The sequence below is a fragment of the Ambystoma mexicanum genome, chromosome 9 (genome assembly GCF_040938575.1).
Source record: "Ambystoma mexicanum isolate Mex_15411 chromosome 9, UKY_AmexF1_1, whole genome shotgun sequence".
Lineage (NCBI taxonomy): Eukaryota > Metazoa > Chordata > Amphibia > Caudata > Ambystomatidae > Ambystoma > Ambystoma mexicanum.
The window spans coordinates 901,109,925-901,130,183 of NC_090931.1; the positions used below are offsets into that span (position 1 = coordinate 901,109,925).

The window sequence follows — 20,259 nt, forward strand, 5'->3', positions numbered from 1 at the left end:
GCTGGGACCTCAGGCACTTGGGTGTGGGGTCCGGCAACATATACTTCTTCTCCAGCCTGTCCATCTTGGCTGGAGCCGTGCAATGGTTCTTCATGAGGGCCAGGCCCTCTTCCCAAATATCATCCAGAAAGGACACCGACATGACAGTCTTCCTTTTGGCCTCTCGCCTTTAATACAAGAAGCCCTCCTTCTTGGTTTCCTTGGGTACCAGCTGGAAGAGCTTGGATGCCCTGGCGATCATGGAGTGGAATGATCCTACCTCGTCCTGTGGGGAAACCCCATGACGAGCATCCGAATGTGGAGATTCATTGTCTGCCGGGACGAAGTCTTCGTCCGCATCCGTAGTCGTGGCTGTATCCGTCCCCTGGGGGAGTTGTGGTCCGATGTGACGGAGCACATTGATATGGGTGCGTGAAATGACACTTCTTTTTTTTTCGTTGGCTGTTGGTTGGGGACCTGTGGTGCTGCAGGTACCGGTGCCGGGGGCATCCTCATCTGGATCTCCGACACCAAGGTGATAGAATGTTCAAGGAAATGTCCCTTGGCTGAGTTGGTAGAGAAGGAAAACTAGGCCCTCCGCCGTTGTAGTCGTCCTAGTAGACCCTATGCATTGACTTGAACCTCGCCCGTTGACAAAACCTCCATAGTTTGAGCGGCGACCGGGGAGGACTGTTTCCGGGCCTCCATGCCCTCCCCCCCACCTTTTGTCCACTGTGGGGCCTGCACTGGGACCTGGGTCGGTGTCTTAACCCCTTCTGGGTGTCTGCAGCCTTTGCCAAGGCTTCAGCGGTGGCGTCGCGCTGTGGGGGCAGGTACACTTTCTGCGCCGCGGGAGGCACACACCTTGGATCAACGCCTGCAGCTGCCGTGGTAGTGGTATGCGTTGACTGAGTCGTCGACAAAGACTTCGACGGTCGGTTGAGCCTGTTTGGGCTGCACAGCCTTCTCCTCCGCCCTTGGCTTATCGGATCTCTAGTGCAACTTTGCCAGTGTCAATGACTTCCTCTTCAAAGAGGAGCTTGATGGTAGGCTGGCTATGGAGGCAGAGGGTGATGTTGATTGCGCCATATCCACTTAGGGACCCGCATCAGATGCGAACCCGGTGGACTTTGACTTGTGGATCTAGCCTTTTCTTGGACCCCCCCAACGGATGGGGCGCAAAGGACTTAGAAGACCACTCATCAGTCTGGCCGGTGCTGGAGGAGGCATGGCCCTGCTCGGAGTACGGGTTAGAGGCCTTGTTCGAGTTGAGCCATGCCGCCAGCCTACTGTGCCTGTATTTTGTCTTCTTCGAAAAATAAGGCATATCTCACACTGTACCTCCTTATGGTCCGGGTGTAGGAAGTAGAGGCATTGCAGGTTCTTGTCTTCTACAAACACATTCCGTAGCCCGCATTTGGTGCAGGGCCTGAAGAGGGACCTTCCCTCTTTCTCCAACATGGTTGGAGGGCGCGATGTAGGCCCAAGATGGCCCTTTAGAATCTTCAATGAATCTATGCCCTTGAAGGGCACAGAACTTCACAGACAACGGATCCCTGTTGCCGGCAGATAAGGAAAAGGGCACACAGGATCTTTGGAGCAAAAATTTAACTTTTCTCATCAAAAAAAGCGAAACATCTTACAAATAGCTCGGAGAGCAAACTCAAGGACTCCCAACATTGAAGCGTGCAGTACAAATCTGAAGATGGCTGCCAGAGGCGGGGCTTAGGCAGGGGACCATCAATGGATGGGGGCAGTATGACCCAGAGGACAGTGATTGGTTTAGAGGAGAAATAGTTTTAAAGTGAAATTGTTTTTTTTCTTTCACTGAGGATTCCCAGCCTTTCGACAGGGAATATTCATGAGCGTGTGAATCCATGCCAGACCCCATGCTGGAGAATGAATGCAATCAAATCAGGTGATGCTACAATACATTTTACAATGCTTTTTAACTAAATACACAGATGCTTTCTATGTTTCACAACTGTAAGATTTTACATATTGAAGACTACACATGTGATTGTATTAAGACTTTTACATTAGCACCTGCAAGCAGGCAGGATAACTGCTAACTCTGAAGAGAGAACCAATTAAACTAAATTAGCACCTAAGAGCTTATATGCAACAAGAAAGTATGCTTCAAGCCCGCAAAATCGATAGTTGAGTTTTGAGGAAAAGTGCACATGCAAATGGCTCATATATTTCTTAACAAAATATAAAAACACAACTGTGGTTTTCTTGATTCAATAAAAAGTCAGGTGTGTATAAATCACCAAGTTCTGTGCTATCCCTAATGGCGACGCGCTCAGCGTGCAAGCAATACCCCAAATCCGCAAAAACATCCTATCCAAAGAATCCTACTAGCGGCATGCAAGGAATCCATGCAACAATGCCTCAATTCCATTTAGAGTTTATTTGCAAGTGCAGGAAGGTAAGGGGGGGGGGGAGGTCACCAGTTACAACTACGCATTTCACCAAAAACGTGCTTCCTCCAGAACCTCTAGATCTATTAAAAAGAGATTGCACAATTTAAATGCGAACAGTGTTTAAACTATCCATGAAATAATGCACGCTTGCATAAAGAGATTATTTCTCTGAGTTCAGCAAGATACAGGCCTGTAAAATAGACACTATTACCCACATTTTTTTTAGATCAAATTACACTCACTAAAACATGGGATCTGAAACCCTAAACTCTCCAGATGTTTTGTACAACTACAATTGGGTTTAGCCAGTATAATCAATAGTGAAAGTTGAGTAATAGTCCAAAAGATCTGGAAAGCTGCACTTTGCAAACCACTACACTAAAATATTGTTGGGTACAGTACAGTTTAAACAATATTAAGTGAAGGCATTCTAGTCCCCTAGAAACGGAGAAAGTTCACTTTAATGAGGAAGTCAACGGTACTTCTTGGAGACTACTTTTATCAGATCATACAGTTCATCAATGGGGTTTTTCCACTTTTCTCTAAGAATTCGTTCTCTCTAACTTCTCTTTTATTAAAAACACAACTAATAAACTCTTTACTCAATATCTTTTCCTGTTTAAGAATAACCAATTTTGTTTTGATAATCCGTCTGACCCTTACGTGGTTTCAACACTAATGCTTTACTGATACGGGTATGAATACTCCTGTAATCATTCTCATTCCATTCTCACATTGGTTCCTTCTTATTCATTCTTTACATTGACTCCTTAGTGGGACAAGAGTTAACTCCCCAGTAATGATTTTCACTTTTCTCACACACTAATTCCTAACCGGGACGAGTGTGAATAGTCCAATAATAATTCGTCCTCCCCCCAGCCCCCAAACACTGGTTCCGTACGGGATTCATTTTTGCAACCCAGTAGTGATTGTTACTTCTTTTCCCACACTAGTTCCTCACTGGGACGAATATGTATATCCTGGGAACGATTCTCAATTTTTCTCCACACTGGTCCTTCACTGGGAGGACTTGATGCTTAGTGGGACAAGTATGAACACCCCAGCAATGATTCTCACTCTCCTTATATGCTTGTTCCTTATTGGGGTTAGTAGGAGTAACCCAGTAATGATTCTTGTTCTTATATACTTGGTCCCCATTGGGACGAATAGGATTTGTCCCTTTGTTATTGACGATATCCCTCCCAGATCTCCCTCCTTTCCCATTAACTCTTGCTCTTAGGGTTGGCGTCAGTTGGGCTGCAGTCAAGACAGGATTTTCTTTTTCTTTGGTCAGGTTGGCCTCTCAGCTTCCTTCTCTCCTTCACTGTGCACGTCTCATGTTGCAATTTGGTAAGTGGTATAAGCATCGTTCTCGGACTGTATTGTCCACCGACTCACAGCACCACTTTGGGTTAACTTGATGGTGTTGGACTTCCGTCTTCCAACTTCTCTGCCTTCGCTTTCCCTCCAGGTTCGGGCCGCACACGAGTTTTCTTTCAGTCTTGGGAACTGTGTGTCGTTCTCTCCATCAACTTCACTCGCATAGCTGATTCCAAACTCTCGGGCTTCTCGCTCTATGTGGACTCCTCCTGGTTGTTTTATGATGCGCCCATTCGGACTCCCCTTGCGCAACATCAAAGTCCTTCTTTGTTCTGTTAGTAATCGGTAGAACTCCAATGGTTTTATTCGTCTCAGTACCAGTGGAGTTGTCTTTTTCAGGTTCTCACAGATTCCATTTGGGAATAACAAATATCTACTTGTTCTGTACGTCTTCTGGTAGTTGTGGTTACCACTGGATTGTGACTAAGTAACTTAGGGAGTTTTTCTTCAGAACATGAGTCCTTGTTCCCAATGGGGTGAGGGGGTCGGGGGACTCCCCTGGTGAGGTCCCCCCTTGTCTCTACCCCTAGGGAGAGTATCGCGTAGCAGGTTCAGCTCCCTAGCCTCACAAGGAAAGGCCCTCCCCCAGAGAGAAGTGACTGAATCCCGCCATTCATCACAACACTCTCTGCTGTAATTCCTCTTGTTTTTATCACCTTTCCTTCAACTACCATTTCCTTCCTCCTTCCAACTTCTGTAATTGGTTTACCCATCCATTTTCTCATTTCGACTCCTGAGACCACAGAACCTGCAAGCTTAGGTCTTCAATCCCTTTATAAAGGGGCCACTCTGTGAATGTGAAAATCCATGGCTGTGCAGTGGAGGACCAAAGGATCCTCCCCATACCACCACCGGTCACCACATGAAGTGAATGAATCAGTAAACCCCACAGACATCAGGGATTAGTCAGGGAACAATCACAAACAAATGCACATTTTTATTCCAACTTGCGCTGCTCACTAGGCAGAGTTTCACATCAAATAATATTGACCTCAATGTTTTCTGGAATCAGAAGGTTTTAGCAAATATTTAGTTGAGAAAACCCAGAGAGTGGAAGAGGTTGCAAAAAAAACAAAAAACATCCGAGTCTAGGGTGACCTTTGGAGCCAATATAATTGCAATAGCTATTAAGGTTTTAGCCTACTGTAGAACAATCCAATCAAAGGGTGTTCATTTCATGGCCCAAAGCCGTAGAGATTCTATGTTTTTTCAGCCAAGGGTAACAATGTGCAGCTTTCTAGACTGAGGACACTGAAGTAGGCCGATACATTTTTAGGTCTGAAGAATTTTGGGCGACTACCGATTTGATCACAAACAGTCTTGTGGCTATTCGCATCCAGAGATTTCAGACAGGCCTTCATCAGCGATCTCAGCAATATTCCAAATCTAGCTCAATGTTTTTTATGGATTCAGGCCATAAGTTCCAGCCAGTTAATGCGATTCTGCTAGACGGTCTACGTCCAGAACCCATGCACCAAGTGCGTTCCCAAAGTGGCTCCGAACCCATGGTGGGAGGCTTCCGTGGTAATGGTGTACTCTTATTTGGGGTGGACGGCACAGTCTGCCCACCAAGATGTTCTCCTCGGTTCAAGGTCAAAGATTCGAATAGTAAGTTTCGAAATGCAATAGTTTCGAAACAAAATGACCGAGAAAAAAATAAATAAAATCGAATGCACTTTTTTTTTGAGGGGTACCCCCGCAAACAACAGTTTTTTGGCCAAAAACCACTAATTGTACCTATACCAAAAGCACACAAAAAATACATTAAAAAAATAAATGGCATTTGGTCTCTTTTTTTTCCGGTCCTTTTGATTCGAGTGTATTGCATTCAATCCTTTTGAATTCGAAATGATGACCAGACAGCGTTCTCCTCCTCGTGCCACCATTTGAGATTGTGGTCCAGATGTTGCGAGATGGAGACCTGGATCCTCTGATGGCCCGACTCCTGATAGCAGGAGTCCGCAAAATGCAACGGAAGCCAGTCTAGTGTACGGGATTGCCAGGAGGCATGCTGCGAGAAGGTGTCGATATCATCAGGCTGTGGTGATTGACCTGCTGTGGAAATGGGTGGAAATGGGTGACAACAGTACAAATCGCTGTAACCTTGTCCCCGGTGGGGAATACCCTCTGCTACTGTTTCCCACAACAGGCCCAGAAACACTAGCGTCTGTGTAGGGGTGAGCTGAGATTTCTGGTCGTTGATTGAAAACCCCAGATCGTATAGGGTAGAGAGGAGGCCACTGTCTAACCAGTCACCAAGATACGGATAGACATACAGCCCCCTCTGACCTGAGGAGAGCTGCCACCATATTGATGAGCCTCGTGAAGACTCTCGGAGCCGAATTTAACCCAAAGGGCAGAACCTTGTACTGGAAATGCAGGCCCATGAACCTGAGGAAGGCCTGGTGAGGCTGCACAATAGGACCATGGAGATATGCGTCCTTCAGGTCCAGTCTCCCCCACACAGTGTCTCGGCTATGAGTGCTGGCATCACCATCTTGAACTTATGCAGGGGTAGGTAAAGATTCAGGGAAGACAAATCCAACACCACTCGCAGTCCCGCCTGGTTCTTATTTTGAAAAGCAAAAATGTAGGAGTCTAAGCCCTGCCCCTGCTTGGGGGGTGGGGTGAGGGCTCCTCTACCGCCTCACACTCTACAAGAGAGTGAATCTCTGCTAGAGTGATGGTGTACTGATCTGTGGGAGAGAGGGAGAACTCGAGAGAGGAGAAGGAGGAGGAGGTGGTAACCAGATGTTAGGGAGAATTCTCTGTTTAGGCTGAATTTCCTAACCTAGCGAGTCCCCCAGCAGCTTTGCTGGAATTTTGGGGTTTATTTTTTTCTCCTGCCAAGAGCGAGACTCTTTTACCCTCACTCTTGGACATGATTTGAGTGCGTTTCTTTGAATCTAGATGTGTTTAATGGGCTATGGGGTCTTTTACTCCATAGGGCTTCATGTGTTTTTGTGATGCGTGTTACACAGCACCCTCAGTGCAGTAACACAGGGGTGTCATAGTGACCCCCCCAGTATAGACTCCATACCCTCGGACTCACTACTGTTTCCCAGGGCATGTAAAGTCACCATTGACTTTACCAGTCTTAAAATCTAAACAGAACCAGTACAAACCATCATATTGTGGACGTACTGGCTGGGGCAATTCAATTGCCCCGGGGTCTGTTAGTCGAGGGGGCATGTCTCCGTCCCCCCTGATCGAGTTTTGGCTGGTGGCAGTGGATAATACTTTTTATATTCAACCGCGAATATTTTCCTATGGAATTTCCCATTGTTTTAGGCTACTATCTTTATTTAATTATTTACGGTAGCCTCGAACATACCGCCGGTTTATTTAATTAATATTAATTCTCCGGTTGGTATTTTTTGCCGAAACTTGATTCTAAAATGGCGTTTGTGTTCTCTTCTGTGACTCCAACCCAAGCCGAGCCCTTTGTTCCACTTTTTTGGCGTGCTTCTCCACAGAAGCCCTCCAAAGTGGTGCCACTATGTCTAGGGTACTTAGGAGGGGTGGAGGGGGATTTAGGCACCGTGGACTGAGTTGCCTAGGCAACTCAAGTCGCACTCCGTCCTGATTGGCCCAAGTGGTGAGCCGGCCGGCTCACCACTTAGCATGTTTGAGTGACAGCTAGGCTGAGTGAATGGGGGTTTTCTGCATAAAAGCAGGGCTTTGGGGACTGGAACTTCAGAAGTCACCACAGGACCTAAGAAGAATCCGACGAGGGAGAAGCTGAGCCGACCTGCCACGACACCACCACCGGTGGAGCCCTGCTGGACCGTCTCACCACTTTTCCCAACGACAGAGGAGATCTCCCGCCGGAGAGTCTTCTTCCTTTGACTGGTGGGGATAACCAGTTTCACAGTCTTTTCACCATCCCGACGTACCTCGTGGCCGCCTTGTCTGCGCCAAGCACCCCTGCAACCTGGATACCACGTTTTACCACGACCGCGAAACAAAGGTACCACCTTTAACCGGAAAACTCCGCGGCTGGTTTCTTCCCTGGTAGTGTAACGACCTTCATCTTTCCTCCAAGTCGAGATCTTCTCTTACCCTGGACGACGACGTGACTTGCACCCACTGCCAGGAACAACTGCCACCGCTGGAGGATCCTTCCCACTTAAGGTACCGTGTCCCGCCAGGCTTCCCTTGCCACCGACTGTACGGGGTAGATTTAGCCCCCAGCTTTCGAACCTGGGTTAGCCTGGGACACCCTGGCTAAACTTTCCTAAGCCTCTCTAAACTCTTTTTGAACCCTCTGCAAGACTTTCAAAGCCTAGTGTAATTGTGTGATCTTGGGCGCATTTGTGCTCTGCTCTCTCTAAGAGTGGGCCCGGCCTTTGGACTTTGGCTCACCAGTGACTGCCTTGCTAACAGTGTTCCTGAATCTTAGAGTGGTGTACCTTTCCATAGTCTGTCTTTTTCCCTCCCTTTCTCACAAACTTATTAGTGTGCCATCTAGTTAAGCGCTCACCTCTGTATGAAAATAAGTGGTGTTTTACTGTGACTTATCTGATAAGGAAAAGGGGTGTATATATTACAATAGTAACTGTGTTTAGAATCTTTTACAATAAGAGTGCTGGAGTGTTTCAAACAGTGCGTTTTTAAATAAATAATTATATACTTTGATACCAAAGCTCTGGTCAGTGTTTGCTTGTATTATTGTGCCTGAGTGCCTATTGTGTATACTTTGCATACTGCCTAACTCTTCTTGAGGGAAGTCTGACTGCTCAGCCACAGCTACCAGGTAAATCTGGGTGGTGCAGACTGCTACCAAATGGGTTTACTGCCAACACCTGTAGTCTTAAATCTTTTGCAGTGTTCCCCAAGGGAACTGCACAGGTTTCTGCCTAACACCAGAAGCCCCAGGACACAACTGAGATGACCCGTGCGTCCATGAACTTCACCCGCCAGGCCTGACTGTGCAGGGCCAGCCTGCCCCTAACTGGGGTGCTGTGGACCTGAAAAGAATAGTCATTGTTTCTTCTGGTCAGAGGCTGATGAGTGGGAGGGGGACTGGAAGGACCCCTTATTTGAGGCCTTGTGGGTTTTCATCTGTGCTGACTAGGACACCCGTCAGGCTGCCTGGCTTTGCGGTCCTGGAACCTGTGGAAACCGCCAAAAGATCACCTGTTGTCGGAGCAAGACTGTGCCTGTGAGAAAGGTTTTGCTGCTGGCTTGGTAAGAATCGCCAGCAACTTGGCTGTCTGAGAGCTGATCATCTTCTTGTCCAGCTCTTCGTCAGTTGTGGAGTGGAAAAGATCACACCCCTTCATAGGGAAGGTCCAGGATTCTATCTAGGACATCCGGGTTGAACCTGGTAGCTTTTAGCCAAACTGTGCGCCTCATGTCTGTTGCCAGACAGATCGCTCTGTTAGCAGTGTAGATGTGGCCCATCGTGGCCTCCATAAAGTCCAGTGCCATGATTTTCACCTCAGCTAGGTCCGCTTTAAATGAGGCTTGCGTGCCCTTAGGGATGTCAGGCAGGAAGTCTGCAATTTCCATTGCTTAGCCGCAGCCAGGATGGCGTTTGCGTTGGCCTGCCTGAGGTGTAGACTAGCATTAGAATAGACCTTCTTGCCATATGATTGAAGAGTCGTTTCTTCCTTGTTTAGGAGAGCTGTAGTGGGCATACTAGACTAGGTTGCTTGTGGCTTGGCATACATGGATGCTGCAGCTATAATCCATGAGCGATTGCAGGTGTATGGAGAGTAGCATGCTGTCCCCCTCAGCCTGCCTGAACTTAGCATCCAGCTTTTTGTTTGTTATTGGGTTGCATGGAGTGTACTTGAGCAACCCCTTCTTGGCAAAGGGCTGCATATCTTTCTGTATGGGGATGCCCGACCTAGCCTCCGCCCTGATGCTCAGGACCTCCGCCAGCACTCCTGCCTAAGGAAGCTCCTTCTGGCGCTGGGGCATGCCCAAGTATTCCAACAGGCCAGCAATCCGGTCATGGAAGGCTTTGCCGAGGAAGGTGTCCTGCTCCTCCTTTTATGTCTAGCTGGTCCTCTGTCCCCCCCAGTATCCCTTGGAGGTGCTTCAGGTGTGGGGATTTGCACCTGGACCAAGGCTGCTGTAGCCTCAGGAACAGGCTGCTGCAGAGGTGGAGCTGGAGGCAGGAGCATGTGCTGTGTTGCGGTGAGCTGCGCGGGCGAAACAGGAGGCAACATATCCTTGATAATGTCCATGAGAAGGGAGCCCATTTGTGGAGACCGCATGACACATGAATTGGTCAAAAAACCTGTCCTCACAAGCCGGCTGAGCGCGATCCTGTAGAGGAGGCAGTGGCAAATTCGCCTGCTGCCTCCCCAGCCCTTGTCTGCTCATGGGGTCACTGTACCCGGAACCCAAGATGTTGGAGTAAGACGTGGATCAGGTGACGAGCGTCATTGGTACCCAGTATGCCCTTGGAGTAAAACTTCTCTGTTGATCGCCTGGCTGTTGGGCCTCCGCAAATGCCTGTGTGGATTCCCACCTTTGAGGATCGGGAGTGGCAGCCATCTTCTCTCGTGCCGCTGCCATTTTGTCCATGCCTGAAGCATGTGGACCTGTAGTCGGCGTGTTCCCGGGCTCGAACTGCATACCTGTCTGCACTAGCTCTGCCCCGCCCTGCACCTTCGGTGTACACCCCGTAGGCTGTGCGCGCTCCGCCTCCCAGCTGGTATTGTTGGCAGTGCATATAGGCACCCCTTTGAGTAAGGACCCAGTATTCACGGCAAGGCCCTCAGGAAGAGTCCCGGTAGTGGTAGAGCTCACAGGCCCCTTGGCTGTGGTCCCGGTAGGACTCTTGCACCCCTCGGCCGTGAGGCCGGTAGCTGCTTGAGCCTCAGTGCTCCCCGAGCTGGTGCGAGGGTCGGATTGACCCCTCCCGCCACAGGGCTTCCCCGGGAAGGAGTCGCTTCTGCGAGGTGGTTTGGAAAATAAGCCACCCACCTTCTTTGTCTTCCTCCGGACATAGTCCTTGATGTTCTGTGGAGGAGTCTTGTTGAACAGCTCTCTCGAACGTGCAAGCTGGCGTTTAAGCGACCAGGGCGTGAGAGCGTTGCACAGGGAGCACCCGTCCCATCTGTGTTCTGTACCAAGCTGTGGGGAAGGAAACGTCGCACAACGGACACCTACTAAAGCCTGTCAAAGCCGACATACGCCAGGGACAAACTAGGGCACCGGTCGACAGTGTTCCCAAATCTGCAAAAGAAAAAGAAAAGATTTCAGGGAAAGCGCGTGGAATTGCGAGGCTTGAGGCCTTACCGAGGAGAGCTGGTGGTTGCGGTCTGTTTCTGTCGACGCAGTAAAGGGGACTGCGGTGTGCCGCCGGTGGGCGGGGTTAAGCGAGCCCGTACCCCGGGGCCGCACCCCCGCATGACAGTACATTTAAAGGGGAAATATCTTTCTGGTGGAAAAGAGGTTCCGTTCCCGTCCCTCACGAGGGACGCCTTACAGAGGAGGGACGTAGCAGTAGATATTGGATCAGGCCATCTAGATTTACTTCATACTCCTGCATTTTGCCCATACAATATTCTACAAAGTCTTTTACAGGGAGACCCCCCCCACCCTCCCACAATCGCTACAGATTAATTTCCTATGCAGTTATACAAAGTTTCGGGAGAGGAGCATTGTCCGATACAGTGACAAACCACAGGATAATGGTTTGTAGAGAGGATAAACCAAGATCGTATCGTATAACTTCCATCGGAATACATTATGGTACGAAAATAAATTGCACTTTCCTCCAAATTAAGTATTCATGGCATGTCACTTCCTCAGACAGCCAGATAAGAGGTACCTACAGTCCATACACTAATTTAGGGATCACTTTTCCCCTATAAAGTTGTATTAGTGTTAAGAATGAAAATTTGACACATTTTTTGGTCTATCGCACTCATTTGTCCTGCAAGAAGAGCTTTTTTTCCCCAAATTTGTAAAAACATTTTACTTGGATGGGCTAAAACGGGCACTCCCAGGTATAATATAGATGATGTTATTTCAAGTCGTTAGCAATAAACCAGGTATACTTAGTTTTTCTATTTCTTACAAAATGTGATAATTTCGAGTTTTAGATGGGTTCATTTTCAAATAATATATTTTCATATAGTTTTTAAAAGCATCCAAAAAACGCTGAAGTCCAATAGGTGTCCTATCAAAAATGATAAAATCATCTGCATTAGCTGTCCATATAATGCAAGCTTTCCCCACCTTAGAGCTCACAAAAGCCACTTTCTCCAACGTCTCTCCTATGTCTGCCACTTATAAATTAAAAAGCCAGGGGGCTAAAACGCACCCCTGTCTTGTAGCCCATTTTTAACATACTGCCAGATCACAACATTCAGCCGTGTGATTTAGTGCCAAAAGCGCCAGTTTAAGTGAAGGTTATGGGGATCTTTCCTTGTAAATTTATTCAGGTGGTTAGAGAGCGATTTCACGCTGCCAGCCCACTTTTTTACAGCCATCTTGAAAGCCAAGGCCAAAAACAGTATTTACTAAACCATTTGTTAAAGAAGGAGAAAAAAAGAACAAAGGTCAGATGTGTATATTGTGAGACAGAAGAACAAGTTACTTCTTACCTTGTAACATTCTTTAGATGGGATGTTCCTCCGACGTATTGCTTATCTTTGATAGATCATCTCCCAGCTTGCTGGCCTCGGAAATGTTTTTTCAGTAGTGGGCGCTGCACGTCGACGTCCCTCGAGCCGATGTCCCTCGACGGCCTCCGTATCGGCGCCGACGTCACCACGCATATAAATAGACTTGCGCAGCGTCCGTTGCTCAGTTCCGTTTTGACGTTAACAGTTGTTTTACATGAATTGGTTATTGACCTTGAAGGAGCGTAAGCTGCAACCATAAGGGAAGTATTACTGTGGGGATGGGTGGGAGGGGCGATAAGGAATACGTCGGAGGAACATCCTATCGAAAGAACGTTACAAGTTAAGAAGTAACTTGTTCTTCGAAGGGATTGTGTCCTCCGACGTATTCCTCATCTTTGATAGACTCCCATAGCAGTGGCGTGCAATTGGAGGTGGCAGTAAAACACCACGTTTCCTTTTAGGAATGAACCGAATGTAATACGGCTTTGCCAAACCTAGTCTCTTGACTAGAGGAGGAATCCAGATTGTAAAATCTTGTGAAAGTATGTGCGGACGACCATGTGGCAGCCGCACATGTGTCGAACCGGAACCCCTCTGGAGGGCCGAGGAGGCTGCGATACCCCTGGTTGAATGAGCCCTAAGATTTTGAGGAGGCTCTTTCCCTGCCCGTTTGTAACATTCCAGGATGGCCAAAATAATCCATCTGGAAATGGTTTGTTTTGTTATCGGTAGTCCCAACTTGTGCCCCGAGTAACCCACAAACAGTTGGTCTGCTTGCCTAATCCTAGCAAGTCTGCTGATGTAAAAGCTTAAAGCCCGCATTGGGTCCAGCCTATGTAGCCTTTCTTCCTCTTTCCCCGGATGGGGAGGCGAATAGAATGAAGGTAAAGCAATTTTCTGAGTGATGTGGAATTCAGAAACCACCTTTGGGAGGAAATTAGGCTTCACCTGTAGGACAACCTTGTCTTCATGAACATTTTTGTGAGGGGGGTTTACAAGATAGAGCTTGTAATTCACTCACCCTTCTACCAGATGTTAAAACCACTAATAAGACAGTTTTAAGGGTGAGAAATCTTAGCAAACAAGAGTGGAGTGGTTCGAAAGGAGTACCCATCAGGAAATTTAAGACTAAATTTAAGTCCCATAAAAGGAACCTGTAAAGGTCTTGGAGGGGAGACATTAGTTAATCCCTTTAGAAATTGTATTACTAAGGGTAATTTGAAATACGAAGGCTCCTCCGCAGTGCGCTTGAAGATCGATAGCGCTGCGAGATAGCCCTTGATAGTGCCAACTTGAAGGCCTGAATTTGCCAAGTAGAGTAGAAAGGATAACACCGTTGGTGTACCACATGAAAAGGGGTCGATATTCTCTTCTCTACACCAGCTGCAAAATTTGTTCCAGCAGCAGCGGTATAAAGACTTTGTTGCTGGCCTTCTGGCTGAGAGCAACACTTCCATGACGTAATCAGGGAGGTCCCAATCCTTGTATCTCAACCTTTCAGAAGCCAGGCGTGAAGGTTGAGTGTTCTGATGTCTGGATGGAGAACCTGACCTCCCTTCTGTGAGAGAAGATTCTCCTTGAGTGGAAGACGAATTGGAGGGCAGATGGACATGTCCAGAAGGTCCGGGTACCACGTTCTCCTGGCCCAGTCTGGGGCAATTAGGATCATGGTTCTCCGGAATCTTCTCAACCTCCTGATCATTTGAGGAATGACAGGGACTGGCGGAAACGCGTACAGGAGTGGAGCTCCCAGTCCACTATGAACGCGTCCCCTAGAGCTCATCTCGAGGGAAATTCACTTGAACAAAACAGATCGCACTTTGTTGGTACTGGTGGCAAACAGATCCACTTGAGGGGTTCCCCAAAGGGCAAAGAACTCCTAAAGGACTTCCTGAGCTAGTTCCCACTCGTGGGAGACTCTGCCCTGCCTGCTCAGAGCGTCCGCTGTCAAGTTCTTCTCTCCGGCTAGGTGAACTGCCGATAGAGAGATTCCTTCTTGAATTGCCCAAAACCAGAGCTGCATTGCCTCTCTGCACAGTGGCAGTGATCCTACGCCTCCTCTTTTGTTGAGGTAGTGCATGGCCACTGTGTTGTCCGTCATTATCAGGACATTTTTCCCCTGTACAGATGGCAGAAAAGCTTTCAGCGCTAGTCTGATTGCTCTCAGCTCTAACAGGTTGATATGTAGTCTGGACTTTGATGGAGACCAACGACCGCTGATGGTCAAGTCGTTGGTATGGGCTCCCCACCCTGTGAGTGAGGCATCTGTGACTACTGTTATCTCCGGCCATGGTTGCCAAAACAGTTCCCCCTTCAAGATGTTTTTCTGGCAGGCCCACCACTGAAGGTCTCGAGCCACCTTGTCCGGAATTTGAAGGAGGTCGGTCATTCTCCCTGAGAATTGCGACCACTGAGTTCTCAGTGCCCATTGAAGAGATCTCATCCTCAGACGAGCCTCTGGCACAAGGAAGATGCAGGATGCCATGAGGCCTAGCAACCTCAAAAAGTCTAAGGCTGGGAGACGTTGGGCATTTTGAAACTTGTTGACCATCTGAAGAATATCTTGAGCCCTCACCTCTGGTGGCGAGGCTTCTCGCAGGGAAGTGTCCAGGACCGCTCCAATGAACTGGAGTCTCTGTGATGGTATCATCTGTGACCTCTTTAAATTGAGGGAGAAGCCCAGTTTGTGAAGGAATTGGCAGACATAATCTAGCTGAATCTGAGCTTGTTCCGAAGATACAGCTCTGATCAGCCAATCGTCCAGGTAGGGGTAGACGTGGATCCCTTCCCTCAGACTTGCAGCCACTACCGACATTAGCTTGGTGAAGACCCTCGGGGCGGAGGTCAGCCCAAATGGCAGAACTCGAAATTGATAATGAGAGCCGCCAATTGTGAACCTCAGGTATTTCCTGTGTTTGAGATGGATTGGCACATGGAAATAAGCATCCTGGAGGTCGAGAGATACCAGCCAGTCCTGGAGCTGGAGGGCCTGAAGGATCTGAGAGAGAGTTACCATCTTGAACTTGTCCTTCCTGAGGTGGTGGGTGGTAGGTGGGGGGGGGTACCAGCCCTTGTTCCTCTCCGCTACAGGTACCGGTTCTATGGTACCTTTCTCTAGCAGGTCTACAATTTCCTGCAAGAGGAGCGGATCTGGAACTTTCAGAGAGCTGTTCCCCGGTAGATGACTCCGAGGGATGCGTAGGAAAGGCAGGCAGTAACCTTGGGCAACTGTCTCCAATGCCGAAGCATCTGACGTAATAGCATGCCATTCCGTCAGATGTTGAGTTAACCAGCACCCTACTGGTGTCTTGTGAAGAGAGTCCTCAGAGCGGGTTGGAGGCGGCTGATGCAGATGCCGAGGGTAAAGAGGCACCTGCTGCTGCTGCGGCGGCGGCTTTTGTATTTTTACCCAGTCCACCTCGGGTATTTTTTCTGACCCCTTTGAACCGGCTGTCCTCTGCCCTTTCCGAATGCAGAATAGAAGCGAAAGGACTTACCTCTCCAAGAGGTTCCTGAGGGGCAATATGGTGTCTGACGGATTGCAACTCTCAGGGATTTTGCTGCTGTCTTTGATGTTTGTAGTTTTTCTAAACTATCATCCGCCTTCTTACCAAACAAAGAAGAGCCATCAAAGGGCATATTCAAGAGTCTGCTTTGCACATCTGGAGCAAAAACAGACTTTCGCAACCAAGCAAATCTCCTGGTTGTTGTACTTGCCGCCATGGCCCTGCTGATGCTGTCAGCAGAATCGATGCCAGTCTGAAGGGATTCGCACATTGCGTCCTTACCATCCTTAATGATGTTGAGAAACGCTTCCCTTTCTTCTCCCTCCGGGAGGCAGTCAGTCGCTGATGAAGCACACTCCCAAAGTGTGTGGCTGAACCTTGCGAGCGTACAAGTAGCATTGATGGATTTCAACGCCATGCTACATGCGGAAAATACTTTTTTGGCCATAGAGTCATATTTCTCATCATCCCTGTCCTGTGGAACAGTAGGGTAAGCCAATTTACTACCTGCTGAAGTAGCTGCCTGAACAACCAGACTCTCCAGAGTTGGGCTTTTGGATAAATATTCAGGGTCAGCAGAAAACACCCGATATAGAGCTGATCATTTTTTGTTAACCGCCGGGATTACCTCAGGGGTTTCCCAGTTTGCCAATATTCTCCTTTGTAATGCCGCATGAAATGGCACCAGAGGATCCTCCTGTGGACCATTGACCAAGATGTCTGTGAGGTCGTCTTGCTGAAAAGCAGGTGAGGGTATGGACCATCCCATAAACTCTATTATCCTTGCCATCAAGGTTCTATAAAGGGTTTCAGCATGTTCCCCTGGGTCTGGTGTGGCAAATTCCACTTCTTGGGAAGTGTCCAACCCACTTGCTTCCTGTAGGGATTCATGGAGGTCTTTCAACCTACCTGCCTCAGAGGTAAATTCCTCTGGTGCAGGAGTTGCAGATCCCTGCAACTCAAAAGTTCTTTCCTGATCCGAATCCTCCCCTTCTTCATAAATAGAAGATAAGACTCTGGAGTGATCAGGTCTTGAAAATGGTATAAATCCCATTTCCAGAGCAGAAGGAGCCAAATTCGTCATGATTGGCTGAGAAAACGTCGACGCGGACGTTAAAGGCTTCGACTCCATCGAAAAAGGCATTGGGAAAGGTGGTAGAGGCCTCGAACTCGAGAGTATTGGGATTCTACTCGAGGTTGTCGACGACATTCTCGTGCTCGAGGCTCTGGGTATGGCCACTTGCTGAGAGGTGGCCGTGGGCTTATCCTTTCTCGGCGTCGAAGATGGCGTCGACTCGACTGACCTGTGCGTCCAAGAACCCTTCGATAAGAGCTTCGACGACGCCGATCTATGCGTCCAAGGGATCTTCGACGACGGCGAAGACGCAACTCTGCCTTTACTCGAGGGTTCGTGACGCTCTCGAATGGCTTCTTTCGCCGGGTACTCCGACTCGCAGCTTTTTGATTTTTCGGGTCTTTCACCCAGGGTATCACCCTCAGCAGTCTTCGAGGGGGTCGAGGCGGCTTTCTTGAAGACGCTTAGCATCTTTTTCCTGAATTCCTGCCAAACAGCCTGAGAGCTATGTTTTGTGGGGCAGGACACACTTTTTGGGGAAACGGAAGACGAAGAGGAGGAAGGGGATCTTCGACGTCTCTTTTTTGAATGCTTAGATCTCGAAGAGTGATGGGAACTGCTTCGAGACCTAGAACGAGAATGTCTTTTGTGATGGCGAGGAGACGAATGTCTCGACTCCGCCGAGGAAACTTTCGAATAAGTTTTAACTGCCTTACCTCTCTCGAGCTTCCCCTTACGCTCCTTCAAGGCTTTCGCCGTCATGGACATGCAGTCCTCGCACTCCGAACAATGGTGCTCGATTCCCAGGCACCACAAACAGATCCTGTGAGGATTCATCAATGACATTTTCTTTCCATAGTCTCGACATTTTCTGAAGCCGGACCGTGGAGTCGTCGGTTCGGGTGAGGAAGCCATAGAGTACGAGTCGGTATTCACGAGGAATATATGGATATATTTGACTGAAGAACTGAGAAACAATATTACGAGGCCCCACGAAGCGTGGAAAAACGGAACTGAGCAACGGACGCTGCGCAAGTCTATTTATACGCGTGGTGACGTCGGTGCCGATACGGAGGCCGTCAAGGGACATCGGCTTGAGAGACGTCAACACGCAGTGCCCTCTACTGAAAAAAATAATTCCGAGGCCAGCAAGCTGGGAGATTATCTATCCAAGATAAGGAATACATCGGAGGACACAATCCCTTTGAAATTAAGTTTATTTTTGTCATTTAAAAAAAAAAAAACGAAACCTGCACGGTTCAGTTCCTTGGGTTTCACTCCAACAGAATAAAAAAAACTATTGCAGCAAACGGCACTTTGCAATACATCTTTAATACATAATCAAAAAACACAAAAAGGTTTGGCAGTTATGTTAAGGTGCTCTCATTCAGGGAGCCTTTTTACTGTATTATGACCAGATGCTTTCTTGAAAAAGGGATGCATATTCAAAAGGATGAAGTTCTGCATTGGCAGCACAATGAATGGAATGTGTTTTGACTTTCTCAAACAAATACCCGTATACCTGTGGTTATTGGTGGAATTATGATAATTGGATTGCAAATGATTTCTTATTTCTAATCGGTGTAAGGACCAGAGGTAGGAACATATTTCTTGCAAGTTACCCGTTTGTACATCACAATAATTACCTAATCTGTTCTAAAGAAACCAGACCCCACCCACCCCCATTTACATGGAAATCAGAAGAGGTAGCTTACTTGAAGTGAGATAGACAAGATGTTTATTCTTATCTGTGCAGGAATAAATGGAAGTATCCTGCTTGTACAGGCTTCATCTTACTTGCTAGCTAAGAACCAAGTTGCATTTCTGATCAGAAGTTGCCTACATGCTCATTCAGCACCTTCATAACCAGACAGGAATTTCCTTACCTGTGTGTAACGACGCTCAGAGTCCTTTAGAAGCACAGGGGTAAATAAACCGGCTCTTTGGAACTAAGAATGATTCAAACAAGTGTGCGGCATAGGAGCCTTGCATCGGATGCTCAGTTTCTAGTACAAATGCTCAAAAAGCTCAACAGTAACTGCTCAACAGCAGGACACCATCTCTATGCTTCTTTTGTTTTTACTAACCTAGATGAGCATGAGCCATGAGATCGGCCAGCATGGTAGCTGCTGCGCTGGTGGTGCTGGTATCGGAGGTAGTAGTTGGTTTCCCTCCAGGGTGGGATGAAGTGGATGATGCGGAGGATGAGGTGGAGGAGCCATGGATAACGCGACTAAGCCAGGGATCTGCGTTGGAATGGTTCTGTACAGGTGTGGAGGTGATCCTTCCTTGGAGACGCAAAGATCCCTCATCTTCGGATGCAGATGATGTGTCTGTGATTAAAATAATGATGACAGCCATGTGATGCAAGAATGATCAGTAGCGAAAAACAAGCAACCCATGTGTATCTGCAGGTCCTTGTGCCCAAGAATCTCCCCACCATGAAGCTAAATCCAACATGCAATGCAGCATAAAGTGCACAAGAACAATCAGAGTTTAACGTCATTAGCAAATAATTAACAACCAACTTAAAAAGCTGGTTCTACATTGTGTATCATGCCTTAAAACACATTACCAGCTTTGGAATAGACAACGGACCTGCAGCAAACTGAGAAGGCAAGTACCACTGGATATTTACATCCACCAGAGCACTTCCTTCTCTGTAACTTGCTTTCTCCTGCCAGGCAAACGCACCAAAGAAAGTCTGATGAATGATCACTAAAAAGGATCTGCAATCAAGTCAGCAGCAGACACAGGTTTGCACAGCAACAAGAGGAGGTGCACAAGCTATTTATGTAGCTCTCCAAGATCCAACCAGGTGTTTCACCCAAAGCACACCACTACCATGCTTCTGGAACCATTATCTTGAAGTAACTAAGTTAAAGCTTCTGTAAAGAGAACCTAAGATAAGTGAAGTTACCTTCCTTAATCATTTTGTCAAAAACAATTCATCTTGCCAAATGCACCATCAAAATAGGATTTATATTCTCATTGTGGCCGTTGTTTTTAAAATAGGGGTGGTCCCTTTAAATCCTAACCCAATTAATATGTTAGCACGTTCTATTGTTGTAACACTTGAATGTTTCCACCACTAGTACATCAGTCTTTCAAATAAAGGCTCATTTCAGACTCACATTTACAATTAGGCGTCCACTCCTACAAAAGTGCTACCTTCAGACCCTGCCTTATAGAGAACTAATCCATTTAGTTCTTCTCGTTGTTTAAGATGTTTAAGATAAAGAACCTGTGGCTGAGGCGTCCGGTGCAATTTGGGGCAGAGTGGTGCACCGGCCTGCACAGAA

General features: G+C 47.7%; 1 protein-coding gene across 5 annotated transcripts in view; it reads right to left on the bottom strand.

Moving 5' to 3' along the window:
* The window catches only part of DIP2A (disco interacting protein 2 homolog A), a 2,340,120-nt gene that overhangs the window by 2,018,843 nt on the left and 301,018 nt on the right, over positions 1-20,259 (bottom strand). For 4 of the 5 annotated variants that reach the window (XR_011274713.1, XR_011274712.1, XM_069616033.1 and 1 more), the window contains exon 5: positions 19,045-19,290. The exons of the other annotated variant lie outside the window; for it this stretch is intronic. Coding sequence is in view for 2 of the 4 variants with exons in the window: in XM_069616033.1 (XP_069472134.1) it covers positions 19,045-19,290 (246 nt within the window). In the remaining 2 variants the exon portion in view is untranslated. The remainder of the gene's footprint in view (positions 1-19,044; positions 19,291-20,259) is intronic. 5 annotated transcript variants of the gene reach the window in all.